We start from the raw sequence: 16,860 nt of genomic DNA, 5'->3' as shown, positions 1-16,860 counted from the left end.
TTTCCTCTCGTCTCGTATTGTTTTCATCACCTCGACCGTTTAGTGGCGTTTAGTTAAAGTCACAGTAGAGCACATTTTTGGATTTAGCATTTTTTTAGCCACCAAAAACTATTATAAACACAGTGAAAAGCTGATGAAGTTCTGTGTAACATCGGAGAACTCTAATATCTTCTCCATCAACTGAACTTCAATTCTAGAATAAACTCTGAGAAAGCTTGAAGCGAAGTCATTTCAACTTAAATTACATTAAACTGACTTAAAAAATGAGTTGACTCTTGTATAACTTATTTTGATGAGTTGAAACAATGTAAAAACATAAGTTGTCATAACTTATTGATGCACGTTTTACCGTGCAGTCTCTCTTTAGTCTCTATCTTTAGCAAACAGATGTGAGAGCAGGTTGTGTCCTTCTTCTCTGATATCGAGTGTGTTTTACAGCTGCGTCTTCCAGATGGCGAGTTACTAGCCAAATAATAACACCTCTACTATTACACAGAAAGCTTTAATAACTTCTCTTTAATAAGGCACGTAGGCGCAAACGCACAGCCGGTGATCGACTGATCCTGATATAATGAACACTGGGTCAATGGTTTCTGTCTGTGCTGTTTAAAGTCCCCCTGTGGTGTAAATCCAGCTTTTAATGTTGTTTATGTGTCTATGTGGTGTTTTTAATATGCTTTAAGACAAACCATGTGTAAATTCATAAGTCGACAGCATTGCTGAGTATTTCCTCCTTAAAACTGCAGTGAACCAAAGACAGTCTCAAAAACACGCTTTGAAATCGCTGGTGTTTCTGACGTCACAAACTACCTTGTAACCAATCAGATCAACGTGTGATCGTCAACCAGTGGATCTCTGAGCTGAGTGAGTGAGTGGAGGCGGGGCTCATTTGCATATTCATAGAACCGCGCATACTAAACGAGGCAAGCGTGTCGGGTTACATTCAAGATATTTTAAGGCCTTAAGAGATTTTTTATTCAAGGTAAAAACACTTAAATATGTAATTTTGGTGATCAAAGATGAGTTTTAATGGATCAAATGATTGACTAGGGTGACTTTAAATAAGTGTTCATGCTCGACGCTCACCTGACGATATCCCACCAGGATCATTCGGACCAGCACAACGTTGATGTTGGTTCCCAGAGACTCGTCGTGGTAGATCTCATCAACCTGCGGACACAGAAAAGAAGGGAGAAAAATGAGATCTGAATGCATATGAAGCTCAAAATCTAAACTATGCAGAACTCATTGAAAACCCTTAAAGTCAGAGTAAAACAGAGTTTATGACCCACTTTACAGACTGAACATTTTGGATGATATCCACAAACAAGCCTGATGATTTTTTATTTATTTATGTAAGAACGAAAAACCAAAAATCATTTAAATTACAAAATGAAAAATGATCACAGTCAAGAGTGAAACAAATGACCGGAAAAGAGAGAATTAATAATAATAATGAAAATAAACTTCACATTTGGCTCATAATTAATTTTCATAATGCGAACAGTTCATATTTTTGTGTTTTGTGTTGTGTCAATAACCAACATAGAAATTAAAGGGTTAGTTCACCCAAAAATGAAAATTCTGTCAGTAATTACTCACCCTCATGTTGTTCCAACTGCGTAAGACCTTCGTTCATCTTCGGAACACAAATTAAGATATTTTTGATGAAATCTGAGCCATGTCTCACTCCTCCGTAGGCTGCTATGTGTCCGAAACTTGCTGGCCCAGAAAAGTTATTAAAGAGATCGTTAATATAGTCCAAGTGACTCCAGTAGCTCAATCTTAAGTATATCAAGCGACGAGAATACTTTTTGTGCGCAAAAACAAACAAAAATAACGACTTTATTCCACTATTCATTTCCTTCTCTCTGGACCTCTAGTTGGTTCGCGTAGTGTTTTTGCGCAGTGCGTCTGTGTTACACGTCACCACGTAGGCTCACTATTGGCCAACGCCGGTCATGTGTGTGATGCGTGATGACGTGCAACACAGACGCGCAGCGCAAAAACACTACGAGGCCCAGAGAGAAGGAAATGAAAAGTGGAATAAAGTCGTTATTTTTGTTTGTTTTTGCGCACAAAAAGTATTCTCGTTGCTTGATATACTTAAGATTGAGCCACTGGAGTTACTTGGACTATATTAACAATCTCTTTAATAACTTTTCTGGGCCAGCAAGTTTCGGACACATAGCAGCCTATGGAGGAGTGAGACATGGCTCAGATTTCATCAAAAATATCTTAATTTGTGTTCCGAAGATGAACGAAGGTCTTACGCGGTTGGAACAACATGAGGGTGAGTAATTACTGACAGAATTTTCATTTTTGGGTGAACTAACCCTTTAATGTCAACTCTAATTTAAAAAAAACTCAATAAATGCGCAAGGAAGGAACATGAACTAACAAACAACTACCAAAAAACACTACAGTAATAACGGTATGCAAATATGATAAACATACACTCGTACACTTCAAATTAATAACTGAGCATCAAATCATCATATTATACTGATTTCTGAAGGATGACTGTAACGGTGGCGGTTTCAGAGGAACGAGAGTGGGATCCAGATGCAGCAAACATTATTCAAACAAACATAATACAAGTAAATCCAGGCAAAACTGATCAATGCAGACAAAACCGACAACAAACGCACACACATAACATCCACAGAAGGACAACACCAGGGGGCTGTTCCATAAAAGCCGCTTAGAAAAGCGGGGATTAAACTCCAAAACCGGACTTGAATGAGCCTAACAAATGAGTTGGGGCTAAAGTGGTTCCATAAAAGGTAATTGAAGCTCACGCAATCTCACTAATTTGATCCAGGTTTATCTAGTCTAGATAATTGCGTGTGCACGCGTTTCTGAAGCAGCCCTAGAGGTCGATCACAGATCAAATCGATCCACCATCAAACAGCGTATATTTTGTGCTGTTTTATGCGTTTGTGACATGTTCCCCCCCCCCCCCCAGTGCAAAACTTACATTTTACAGTTATATTCTCCATCTGTAAATGTTAGAAAGTCATGCAAATGTATCCATTTTGCTGCTAATCTTCATATTGAACGAGCGCTGCTGCGCGCATGCGCTATATAGGAGCACAATAATTCTGACTAAAATATACATTTTGCTTGGAAAATTAATATGCGATATTTAATAACACTAGAAATATCTTCTAATTATAATAATTTATCTTTAGGATGTTGGATAAGTTGCAGTGAACTTCTAGCGAACAGAAGTACTTCAGTGAACAGAAGTAGCCTAATTCAGGGAAGATTTTTTTTAAGAAACTAAATATATAAAGATACAAAATATAGTTTTGGGTATAGGACCTATGCTACTTAATAAAGATGATGTATACTTATTTAGAATGCTGAGAATTACAGCTTTTAATGCAATAATTTTTTGGAGAAAGCAAGAATCCCCCGTTTTAAATGAGTAGATTTAGTTTCTAAAGTACATTATGGAGAGGATAACATGAAATTAAGAGCAAAAGTATACATTTTGAAAAGATATGTGCAACTCTAAAATCAAAGAATATTCCATAAAATAAAGGAATATATATTAGCCTACATTAACTACATTTTTATATAACCCTCCTCCCTTTTATTTCTAGTTATTTGTTATTTTATTTATTTACTAATTTAATATTGAATATTTGATATTCAAATAATATTACTTGAATAACTATTAGGAATTATGTGTCATTATAAGAGTTTGATATAAATATGTGAATGTTAAATTTTTATTACTATTTATTTATTGTTTTTTGTCTTTTCCCCCTAAAAATAATATGTAAAAGTGTCTAACTATGTACTTTTTGGTTATTGTTCTAATCATGTGTTTTTTAGGCTGTTGTGTTGGTGGGTATTATCACAAAAGAAAAAAAGTAGAAGGAAAAATAAGGAATATTTATTGGGTGAAAATATGTCTTTAAAGGAACTGTCCATTTGTATAATTGTGTTAAATGTGTTTGAATTGAAAGAAATAATATAGTAAATTATATATATATATATATATATTAGATGTGCCTTATTTAGAATTTAAACCTGTGTGTATATTTTTATGATAGCAATAACTGTAAAGGGACTATTGTAATGGGGTAAATCAAATGTAGGCTAATATACTGTCAATTACTAAGCTCAGATTCATCTTACCAGTTAAAATTTATACTGTGCTTTTGTAATTATTTATTTTTAATTTTGTGATTTTAACTTCTGCTTTACAAAGCTTTTTTCAGATTGTGTTCTAATGTTCTTCTAATCATAAACATGTACTACAGCTGCCAAACAAAACCAGAGAGAAATGTATTCATAAATCTTTAAAACAATCTAATTAAATCTTGGGCACAAAACATTCAGCCAGTAAAAAAAGAAAACCTGTAGTATATATATTGTATATCTATCTATCTATCTATCTATCTATATATCTATCTACCTATCTATCTATATATAGGTCTATATTGTCTAATTTATCATTGTTGCCTTATTTAAGTTGATTTTCTGTATACTGTGTATTTATTTTTGGACTAATATTGGTTAATAAAGTCCAATAATGGTATGAGAGAGTGTCAGTGGTAATATCATTGTGTTCCTATTGGTCAGTGTTAGAGGATCTGTGTAACAGCTGAGGCTTAGCCTGACAGTTAGCCTGCCCTGGACCAGGCTAGTTTCCCAGCATAAGTTGCCAGGGTAACTGAGTTTGAACTATTTTAAGTTTGCTTTATGAAACAGAATCCACCGACAATAAGCCTGACTAACCGAAATAAGCCTGGCTTATACTCTAATCTTGGTTTATGGAACAGCCCCCAGACAGAGAACATGAGAAACACTTGGATATACACACTCAACGGGAGATTGGCGAACAAGACACACCTGGGAACAATCATGAACTAATCGACAAGAAAGACTACAAAGGACTACAAAACACGGCACAGAACAGGAAATAACATAAAAGTCCTCACAAGACCGGAATCATGACAATCATGTGACACTGAAGACTGGAGTAATGACGCTGAAAATTCAGCTTTGATCACAGGAATAAATTACACTTTACTATATATTCACATAGAAAACAGCTGATTTAAACTGTAAAAATATTTCACTTTTTTTTTTACAATATTTTTGATCACATAAATGCAGCCATGGTGAGCAGAAGAGACTTTTATCAAAAATATTTTTACATTTTTTAAATTTTGACTGGCTATTAGCACGTTTACCATCATTTAAGGTACAAAATGTCCACATTTATAACACCGACTACACAAACAACAAATAAAAAATAAAAAAACTAATTAATTTCTGAAGAAAATGTGAGGGATGCGAGTCAATGCTAATACTTCGTTTTAGAGGCTTTATCACAAACACCACACAAAGTGCAGCATGTTCGTTTAGTCTCTGAGGATATAGGAACGTGAATGAACACTGTTTAATGACGTGTCAAATGTGTAATATAACACAGATAGTGTGACGTGAAATACAGTCTCATAAACACAGCTGGAAACAGAGAGACTGTGGAGAGATTTCTGTTTCCAGTGGAACATTATTGCGACGCGCCAGACCACCCGCCACGCTTCTGGAAGCACATTCACATGCTGGCGTGTTCTCAATCCATCACAACATACATGACACACCAGCAAACGCTGCATTCTCAGTGTCGCCACAAGGAGGCGCTATACTGAGTCTTCATCTACGGTCAGCTTTCTTCTTCAGATCATCTACTGTCATCATTACCGAAATGCAAGAACACGCCGGAACTCATCAAAATGATCTTTATGATCTCTCATATAATTTTCTCCATCATTTTCTGCCTGGGCTACATAACGTTAACTGTGGTGAAGATCAAGTTTTTAATGTTGTTTGTTTATGTGTCTATGTGGTGTTTTTAATATGCTTTAAGACGAATCATGTGTAAGTTCATAAGTCGACACCATTGCTGAGTATTTCCTCCTTAAAACTGCAGTGAACCAAAGACAGTCTCAAAAACACGCTTTGAAATCGCTGGTGTTTCTGACGTCACAAACTACCTTGTAACCAATCAGATCAACGTGTGATCGTCAACCAGTGGATCTCTGAGCTGAGGGAGTGAGTGGAGGCGGGGCTCATTTGCATATTCATAGAGCCGCGCATACTAAATGAGGCAAGGGTGTCGAGTTACATTCAAGATATTTTAAGGCATGAAGAAACATTTTTTAAGTAAAAAACTTTAAATATGTAATTTTAGTGATCAAAGATGAGTTTTAAGGGTTCAAATTATTGATTACAGGGGGACTTTGAGGATTTTTTTTTTATGTTACTGCTCACCAAAGCTGCATTTATTTGATCAAAAATACAGTAAAAACGGTATAATTGTGAAATATTAATCCAGTTTAAAAACTGTAGGTAGGATTTACTTTGAAACAACTTAATGCAACACAAGTGAATTATATGTAACACAAATAAACACTAAGTCACACTAAATTAAACGTGAAATTTGAAATGGTATTTTCTTGTAAAACACTCCAAAAATGTCAAAAATGTTTTTCTGGCTTCAACTTCCCAATGTGAAGTTAAAGCCAGAAAGCCACAACAAAATTGAAAAAACATGGAATTTCTTTGAGCTCGATGAAGAGTGACTCTGATTCTGCAGCGTCTTCTTCTTCTTCTTCTTCTTCTTTAAAAAGCCACACTTCACCACAGTTTGTTATTATGCAATGCCAAAAATGTCTGACCAACAAAAAAAGTCTGACGTGTGACACGCAGTTAAAGGAATTCGAGCCAAACTCTGTCCGTGTTCGATCGCTCTCGGGTTCGAGCGCGGAGGGAAAACAGCGCTGATCTTTTTTCCATAAATCAGGAAAGACACTTGACAAACTCTTGATCCGGCAGCCGGGGTCACAGAGTTTACACACGCATTCTGGTTAAACACACGGCCTTGGTTTCCTCAGGCTCTGCTTTTGTGCCTCATGCTGGTTTGGCCCAGAGTGAGGGTTGAAGATCTGCCTGGGGATTATGGGTAATATAGCGCTGAAGGACTCGGTTAAGGTTAAACCCTCCTGAGTTTCCCGTCTTCTCGGTAAGGTCACCTTTACAGCACACCTGTGATAACAACACTCCACATTTACAGACTTACACACACAGAGGAAAGAACTGATTCAAAAACAAAGGAAGACAATAAACACAAAATAAACAATGGGACTCTGAAGAAGAGCTGCACGATTCATCCAAGTAAATCTGAAATCACAATGTGGCGATTTAATTCAATATAATTAACAATATATGCGCTGCGTGTTTCAGAGTAAAACAACCATCTTCACAAACCAAAAGAGAAGCTTTAAGGGATTCTTGCAGTTTTCCGTCAAAATAAAAACATTTAAAAATTAAGTAATAAGTATGTAAAATTAAATTATTATTATTATTATGAAATACTCTATTTTTTATTTTATTTCTTTTTTTTTTTAGCAGTCTTTATATTTTTATTTACAACTACTACTACTACTAATTATTATTATTATTACTTTATAGCTATTGATTTATAATACTAATATGATATTATTTTTATTGTAAATATATTGATATAAGTATTTTGGCCAAATTGTGCAGATCTACAAACAAGCACAGAATGTTTTTATTGCATTTTAAATCATTTTAATATTATTATTATTATTATTTTTTATAGCCATATTGATTTATAATCACCAAATTTTGGCCAAATTGTGATTATTATTATATAAATTTAATTAAATAATATATTTGTATTTTACAGTATAGATCGTATTTTGTTTTGATTTAACAAGTTTATATTTTTATTTAATAATAATAATTATAATAATAATTTATTTGTGCAAATTGTGCAGCTCTACAAAAAAGCACAGCAAATTTTCAAATTGCATTTTAAATCGTAATCACGATTACACAATTAAATATATATTTACACAATTCAATTTTTTTTTTTAGCCTTACACTAAATTTACAGCATGTTTTTCTCCTGACCAGCTGTGACCAAATCACTTGGCAACAACATAAACTGATAGGAACAGACACTGTGAGACACTGAGGAGCCACTTTAATGTTATATATAATGTTTAGAAGAACTACTTACACACAGCTCCAACAAGCTCCACCTCTTCATTTCTGTTCTTTACAAATGATGAGGATTGTAATTATTCACAACATCACGTTCACACACCACTCATCACATGTTGTCATCAACTCTGCCAGAGCGCAAATCAACTCTCTGACCACTTCAATCACATCTGGCTTAATGAGTTATGAGTGCCTGACTGCCTGAAACAAGCTAATTAGTCAAATAAAATACAAAAAAACATCTTTTCGAAAGCATTTCTGCTCTAAAATCGGCACTCGTAACAGCAATATGACACTTACAAGTAAAACTGGATATTCAACAGAAAAATGCAGTGAGGAATGTGACAAACAACATTGGATCCTATTGACTTTTACTGAAAAGGAAACTTGTTTACATGTACATTACATTTACATTCATGCCTTTGGCAGACATGTATATCTAAAGCATTGCATTCAAGGAATACATTTTACTAAATTCATGCATTGTCTGGGAATCAAAACTATGACTTTCGTAGCTAGCAACTACTGTTTGAGCCACAGGAATAATGCCCAATATGCAGAGCGAGTTATATTTTTATGCAAAATCACAAAGACCGACACTGCAATGTAAATGTAACACGCACGGATGAATCGTTCACAATAAGACCAGGAATGTGCATTAAGAACTGTTGTTCTGTTTTTCTGTGTGAACATGCTTTAGACGGGCTTGTTTGACCGTTTGTCTTGCATGACATGACACTCTAAAAATGTTCAACTTTTAAAAAAATGCATCTCTAGATGCAAATAAACGCGTTCTGTTTGATTACCCCTAATGTCTGTCAGCAATGCAACAAACTTCAAACTTTAGAACTAGCTAAAACAAACTCTTCCTCCATCTGGGAATGTACACAGACTGTAATTACGTCCAGGTTTAGGTTGCAGGCTCTGCGTGACGTGATCGGCTTCCCGTCATGCTGACACTTGTCTGGAACGATGCGAGCGGATACGGAGCGGCGTGTTGTGATCCAGACATGCACTGATGACTCGCTCCATTGCCCCGAAGATCCGTAAACAGCCTCTCTGGACTGAAAGGAGACATGCAACACGCCTCCCCCCGTGATGAAAGCATGCGCTTCCATTATTTGTAAAAGTGTCTGCGAATTTATGAGGTGAGACCCCGTCTGACGACCTTCACGAGAGGCTCGTTTGTGTTTATTTACGGCGAAAGGTTCGAGCGAGCTCTGGAAAGCCGCCTCAGTCTCTACAGGACACATATACACATGTCAGGCCATCAGTCACAAGAGAACATGAACGTCTGACAGACACCTGGGTAGAAAAACACACAGTTTCTCCTGACAGGAGCTGAACGGAGGCTAGACAGAAATAAGGCCACCGCTGGAAAAGTATAGGGCTGATTTTTCTAGTCGACTCGTAGTCGTTCATTTAAGCCATTAGTCGACTAGTTGCACGTTCATGATTTGGTGGCATATAGAATAGGTTTGAGTTTTAAAACTGTCCTACTAATAATAAATATTAAGCGCTCAAGCGCACACATAAAGCTGCAGAGCACCAGCTAAAGTAATGGTTATGAATGTGTTGGAAAAAACAAAGGAGACTGAGTGAACATTTTAATAATTTATTAATAAACTTATGTTTTCTAAGCTGTTGTCGATTCGTCATTGAAATCGTTGCTGACTCGTTATCTCCACATTATAGTGGATGCGCCTATAGAGAGAAATGCACATTAAAGGTGCAGTAAGTGATTTCTGAGAAACAGTGTTTATATTTGACATCAACCCAAACAGACACGCCCCTCCCCCTTATTGCTCCGCCCCCAACATGCACTGACATGCAATGCAAGAGTGGATGTCTCTTTTCTTTATCATAGCTGAAGCGAAGCGAAATAATGCTTCATAGTGAAGATGACAAACAAATGACAAGGAAGAACAAAAAATTAACATACAAGCAATTAGTGGCCAGCAGCTCCAGACAAACACTGACACTCTAAACTGTCCCGTTACTAGAGCTAACATTACAACAACAGCATATCTTGGTTCTGTGAAACAGCAAAACCAATGTTACTCACATATGGAGTAGAAACAAGGCAACCTCAGCGTCTGTTTTCAGGCAATCCCGCTTGTGTCTCTCCAGCGCTGGAAATATTTACTCATTTTAACGTGGGAACGAAAGCTCTTGCCTGATCAAAACCCAGTGATATTCCGCTGACCTTTTCTCTTTTGTAATGTCTCTCAGACATCTCTCTTTCTACAGTAAAATCTCCCTCTTTCTCTGAGTGGACACGCCCCCTACTGCTGATTGGCTCTCTCCTCCCCCATCATGAGTGGACACACCCCCTACTGCTGATTGGCTCTCTCCTCCCCCATCATGAGTGGACACGCCCCCTACTGCTGATTGGCTCACTCTCTCTCCTCCCCCATCATGAAAGGACATGCCCCGACTACTGATTGGCTCACTCTCTCTCCTCCCCATCATGAGTGGACACGCCCCCTACTTCTGATTGGCTCACTCTCCTCCCCATCATGAGTGGACACGCCCCCTACTTCTGATTGGCTCACTCTTTCTCCTCCCCATCATGAGTGGGCACGCCCCCTACTTCTGATTGGCTCACTCTTTCTCCTCCCCATCATGAGTGGACACGCCCCCTACTTCTGATTGGCTCACTCTCCTCCCCATCATGAGTGGACACGCCCCCTACTTCTGATTGGCTCACTCTTTCTCCTCCCCATCATGAGTGGGCACGCCCCCTACTTCTGATTGGCTCACTCTTTCTCCTCCCCATCATGAGTGGGCACGCCCCCTACTGCTGATTGGCTCCCTCTCTCTCCTCCCCCATCATGAGTGGAAAAATGAATAGTTGAATAAAGTGAGACAGCTCTCAGATTTCATCAAAAATATCTTAATTTGTGTTCCAAATTAATGTGTTCCATGTGTTCCATGTTTCAAATTATAAGCCATGCTTGAGGTCAGTGAATGATTGGATTGGAAACATTTTCAACATAATTACCACATGGTCCAGCCATATTAACGACCTGTCCGACATTGACTGCGTGACTACACCACTTCCGGTGTTTTTTCTGCGACTAACCAACTAATTAAAATTTGGTCGACCATGCCTCTTCTCGTCAACATTCATTTGCAGCCCTAGAGATCTAGTTTAATGAGTAATATTCAGCATGCAGACATCAAATGTTTTCACTGAGGCTAATCTTCTGATATCAAAACTAGACGAGTTCACAACCAGTGCTCCTGAACGCTCAAACACATGTTGATTCTCTCGCAGTGATGAGAAACGCAGCTGTTCTCTGAAGGCGTTGAGCATCGCTGGTCAGCAAACAGCAACACCAACGCAGGACCAAACCTGGGCCGTTTCTCAACGCAAGCATCGTCCACCGTCCAGAAATCAGTCTCCAGACACTAAAACACCCACAATGCCGAGCAGAGAAGCTTAACACAAAGTGGAGAGTGATTTATCTTGCTTCCGTATGTCTAACATACCTAACTTTATTGAAGATCTGAACATGGAAACCTCGGCTGATCAGCCAGTGATAAAGATGATAGAGCCAAAAGAAAGCATCTTTCTCACTATTAAGCTCAACGCACAAACACACACTCCAGAGACTCTGTGTATGTGTATGATTTGAGGATGAAGCTGTCACTAGAAGCGAGCTGAATTCAACAAACCCTCCCAGTGGGAACGTCGTCCACAGCACAAATGACTTCGAAACTAAGAAAACCTGCGCTTACAAAAATAGTGCACAGTCTGTTCTGACAGGCAGAGAAAAATGATGCTAAATGCAAATAATACAATGCAATGAAATGTATAACCTTGCATAGTTTGCAAATAAATAAATAAACCTTGCAAATAAACTTAAAATATCAAACTCTTGTTAAGACTTCCCAGATGCTTTTTTGTTAAATTATACAAGAAACTGCAATGATGCTGAAAATGCAGCTTTGATCACAGGAATAAATTACACTTTACTATATATTCACATAGAAAACAGCTGATTTAAACATGGAACTCATACTTTTGTTTTTACTTTTTTATGTAATGTCCTCCTTTAGATAGCTAGCTAAACATATATCTGTGTGTGTGTGTGTGTGTGTGTGTGTGTGTGTGTACTTGTACAACTATCTTTGTGAGGACCAGTCTGAGTTTTAGACCAGTGGAGTGAGGACAGAGAGAGTAAAGTGAGGACATGCTGGCCGGTCCTCAGTCTCTGAGAGCCTTTAAAGTGTTTGAGGGTCAAGACTTGGTTTTAGGGATAAGGTTATAATGAGGTCAAGGGTCGGTTTAGGGTCAGGGGTCGGGTTAGGCACTTAGTTGTGATGGGTAAGGTTAGGGTAAGCGGCGAGAGATTGCATTGTGTCAATGAATGTCCTCATAAAGATAGATGTACAAGAATGTGTGTGTGTGTGTGTGTGTGTGTGTGTGTGTGTGTGTGTGTGTGTGTGTGTGTGTTGGACCCATGAACCCTGGTCTCCGTCAGCTCAGTCACTGGTCTAGCGTGGGATCAGTCCACCGCTGCGCTCCTGTATGTGTGTGTGTGTGTGTGAGTGTGTGTGTATGTGAATGGGATCAGTCCACCGCTGCGCTCCTAACCGTAACTGTCACGGAGTGAAACAGCTCCTGTAAATATCTGATTGGAGGGATTTTGCGTACGTAAGTAGATTAAGGTGGCAGGACCTGGTGGGACGTGTGTGTAACAGTCTTTTCTCTCGTTCTCTCTCTAGTAATCCTCCCACAGCTTCCCGACAGCAACATGAGCAGTGAACCATGGGTAAAGAGTCATGACTGACGTGTGCTGCTTGTGCACATTTGGTTTGAGAACCAAACTAGTGGAGCGGGAGAGGTTATTTACTGTGCATTTCTTCATTAAAAAGCACCTATTCTGCTTTCCTCCATGTTCATCTCTCTTGAGTGTGTAATGTTGGTGTTTGAGCATTAGAAAGGTTTCGGGAGTTCTTCTCTATATCAGTGTCAGTGTTTCTGAACTCCTGAAACGCCTCCATTGTGGTCTTGAGTTTCTTCCGGGAACGAACACGTCACAATATTCCTCATTATAATAATTAATATGCAGAATAAAGGGGCGGGGCCTGGTTGAGTTAGTTAGTAGTGTGTTAAACTGGTGATTATGGTAAGGGGCGGGGCATTTCCCAAACACACTCGAAGTGCTTGACCAATCACAACACACTGCTCCGGCCGACCAATCAGAGCACAGTGCGCTTTTCAGAAGGAGGGGCTTCATAGAGACAGGAAGTAAACAGGAGTGTGTTTCCCAAAAGCATCGTTAGCCAACTATGGTCTGTCGTTATCAGCAGTTCAACGAGTCGGTGTTTACCAAAACCATCGTTCTAACGAACATTCGCAAACAGCATCGCAGAGTTGTGTGTTTGAACGACAGATCTCCTGTGGTTAGAAGAAGAGTTTCTCGTTTGCATGACATGTGGACTCAATAAATCCTGATCTTGAGGAATATAAGCTGACATTCAGTACAACCTGTGTCTTTTATTCAGAATACATACAAATGTCATTTACGTCTTTTAGTTTGTGTCGTTTTTGAAGAGTAAGCTAGACTGGGAAGAGAGGAGCCGCAACAATGGAGAATATGAGGAGAATAATCGACATTCAAGCAGGAAAACCTGTTCTAGTAGAGCCTGAAACAACATCAAGACTTTAAATACAGTGAAACTGCAACTTCATTCACTTACTATGTTCATCAGCGTCAAGACGTAGTTCTGCACGTGTTCTTTGCCGTGAAAACGCACAACCGAGTCGTCCACCGCAAGCAGCACCTCGATGTTGTAGTCGTCTTTCTTCGTGTGTCTGCGTTTGCGCTCCGTCTCCGACAGTTTCTCCTCCACCGCGTCCAGAGCGTTGGGAAGCTCGGCGATCCCGAAGTCCGTCACTGAAAACAACAACACAAGTTTGTTTACAAATGTATTTGTATGCCGCTTTTCACTACACACACTGTTTCAAAGCAGCTTTACAGAAATCATGATGTTGATGTCTATAATATCTTATAAATGCATTTAGCAAATTACACCTGGGCGATGATATAGTTACATTTTACGACAGTACAAGCAATCAAACAGTTGAGATTTGATATATAGAGCTTCACGTGTGTGTCTGTGTGTGTGTGTGAGTGTGTGTGTGTGTGTGTGTGTGTGTGTGTGTGATGGGTAGGTTTAGAAGTAGGGTTTGTGTGAGGAGAGCGAATATACAGTTTTTACAATATAAAAACCATTACGTCTATGGAGAGTCACAAAGATAGTGAACCAGGTGTGTGTGTGTGTGTGTGTGTGTGTGTGTGTGTGTGTGTGTGTGTGTGTGTGTGTGTGTGTGTGTGTGTGTGTGTGAATTCAATAACAAGAACACAATGCATTGCAGGTGAGTGTTCAAAACAGAATATTTTACCCAATATTTCTCTGCACCAGTACCAGTATTATTTTACTTTCATTGAGATTTTTATTGAATTTTATTCCCAAAAAAATGTGAAGTTTTTATTAACATTTTGAGTTTGTTTTTATTTTAGTTCATGTTTTTTTTTTTTTTTTTTTTTTTTTTTTTTTTATATGTAATGTATGTATGCAGGGAAATGTAATGGATATTCAACTTTCAATATATCAATGGGCGATAACATTTACGATGGGTTTTCTAAAATACTGGTGAATGATCAACTAGCAAGAAATCAAACATCATCATCAGTCACGTTCATCACCTCGTCTTCCCCAAAATATAACGGCATTCAGTCAAGACTAAAGAAAAGTTTGTCAACAGAAACTTCAAAAAGAAATCTGCCTGGAGACACCAGATGGCGAAACACACTCCTGAAATAAAGTCTTGCTTTATAATGAATGTTGATTGATACATAACACTTCTCTGAAGACTTCACTTCTCTGAAGTGTTATGTATCAATCAACATTCATTATAAAGCAAGACTTTATTTCAGGAGTGTGTTTCGCCGTCTGGTGTCTCCACAGATCACAGCACACATTATTCACATTCTGATGAATAAATGCAGACGTGAAAGATTAAAGGTTGTGTCACGTTTCAGAACGAGAGAAGTGAACACAAGAGAAGAAGAGACGCTCGTTTGATGCTTAAAGATGAGATGCGTGGCTGTGTTTCTAAACTTCGAGCACAGGCGTGATCCTGATCCTGATCCTGAAGTCAGTTCCGGAAGGTAGACATTGAAACTATCCTGCCTTCTGAGATCACTTAAAGTCTGAGACAGCGTCATGTTTCCTGAGCAGAGAAGACATTTACATTTTTGCCTTTATGTATGTGTGTGTGTGTGTTCGTTTTTCTATCCCAGTGGGAACTTCAACACTCATGGGGACTCGTGTCACTGTGAGGAAACAAGCTTATAAATCATACAGAATGAGTTTTTTGTTCAAATTTTAAAATGCAGAAAATTGTGTGTGATGGGTCAGGTTAATGTATGTGTTTGTGTGTGATGGGTAGGTTTAGGGGTCGGGCTAGTGTGTGTGTGTGTGTGTGTGAATTCAATAACAATAACACAATGCATTACAGGCGAGTCATTTTACCCAATATTTCTCTGCACCAGTACCAGAATTATTTTACTTTCATTGAGATTTTTATTGAATTTTAGTCCAAAAAAAGTGAAGTTTTAATTAATATTTAGAGTTTGTTTTTATTTTAGTTCATGTTTTTTTTTTTTTCATTTCAACATTTTTTTTATGGTTTTAGTGAACTATTTTGTGCTTTTTAGATGCAGTAGCAGCCCACTATAGGTTTATTTCATATGTATTATTTTTGCATGAAGAATTCAGCATGACTAGAACGACACAAAGGGAAAGCGATGATATCCAACCTCTGAATACGTAACCGAAGGTCAGAAATCTCAGACTCCAGAAGGTCGAGTAAAACTATTCCAGCTCCAGAAATGCACAGCAGAGGTAAATATTAAAGCGCAGAAATGTCAGGACTTCTGGCACTCTCCATAAAACTCATGACATATGGTATTTACATTGACATTCTCTTATAATTTCACAGACGTCAGAGGCCGGTCTAGACTTCGGACCATCATTACACTCTCGCCGGATTGCAGGTGTGGAGCATTAAAGAGCCGTACAGCTGCAAAACCGTATTTTTATTATAATTATTAGCGTTTTCATAGAGCAGTTTCTCACAGTAACCTGAAAACAGCTGAACTGCACTTCACACTAACTAATCCTTTCATAACCTGGACTCAGTAGTGGAGTATTACACTGTTTCTGCATCACTCTCATGTGTATCTATTATAAAGCATTCCTGTCCACGGGAACATCACAACACACACACACACACAGTTCTCCCACTTCTGCTGTTTCACATCACTTGCATCATGTCATTGTCTAAACGAAGGTCCACGGGACAGTCGGACACGGATTGTCAGTTAATGATTCACGCACAGACGGTTTTCACGGGGAATAAACACTGACAAAGCGACAGTTTAGTGTCTGAGTGACAGTTATAAATAGTGGAAGTGCTGAAGCAACAATCTAGTTCAGGAAGTTTCTTTCCGGGCCCTATTTTAACGATCTGAAACGCAAGTATCAAACCCGAAACCCAAGTAACTTTGTGGGCGGGTCTCGGGCGCTGTTGCTGTTATACCGGCGGGATAAATGACTCTTGCGCCCGACGCAAATCTAAAATGTGTCGGTCTGAAGAGCTTCATTACTCATAGGTGTGGTTTGGGCGTAACGTGAAATAAACCAATCAGAGCGACATCTCACATTCCCTTTAAGAGCAGGCGCGCTTGTTCCATGGCGGATTGCTATTATAACGGCGGATTT

The 16,860-nt window shown here is 38.5% G+C and overlaps 1 protein-coding gene across 2 annotated transcripts in view; it reads right to left on the bottom strand.

Moving 5' to 3' along the window:
• The window catches only part of adamts14 (ADAM metallopeptidase with thrombospondin type 1 motif, 14), a 76,491-nt gene that overhangs the window by 36,519 nt on the left and 23,112 nt on the right, over positions 1–16,860 (bottom strand). For both annotated transcript variants that reach the window (XM_081392821.1, XM_081392822.1), the window contains exons 4-5: positions 13,771–13,967; positions 1,087–1,170 (exon numbers count right to left, since the gene is read on the bottom strand). In XM_081392821.1, the coding sequence (XP_081248947.1) occupies positions 1,087–1,170; positions 13,771–13,967 (281 nt within the window). The remainder of the gene's footprint in view (positions 1–1,086; positions 1,171–13,770; positions 13,968–16,860) is intronic.

The sequence above is a fragment of the Scardinius erythrophthalmus genome, assembly GCF_964197995.2.
Source record: "Scardinius erythrophthalmus genome assembly, chromosome: 18".
NCBI classification, from domain to species: Eukaryota; Metazoa; Chordata; class Actinopteri; order Cypriniformes; family Leuciscidae; genus Scardinius; species Scardinius erythrophthalmus.
The sequence above is the reverse complement of the archived record's forward strand: the minus strand, read 5'-3'. Positions and strand labels throughout refer to the sequence as shown.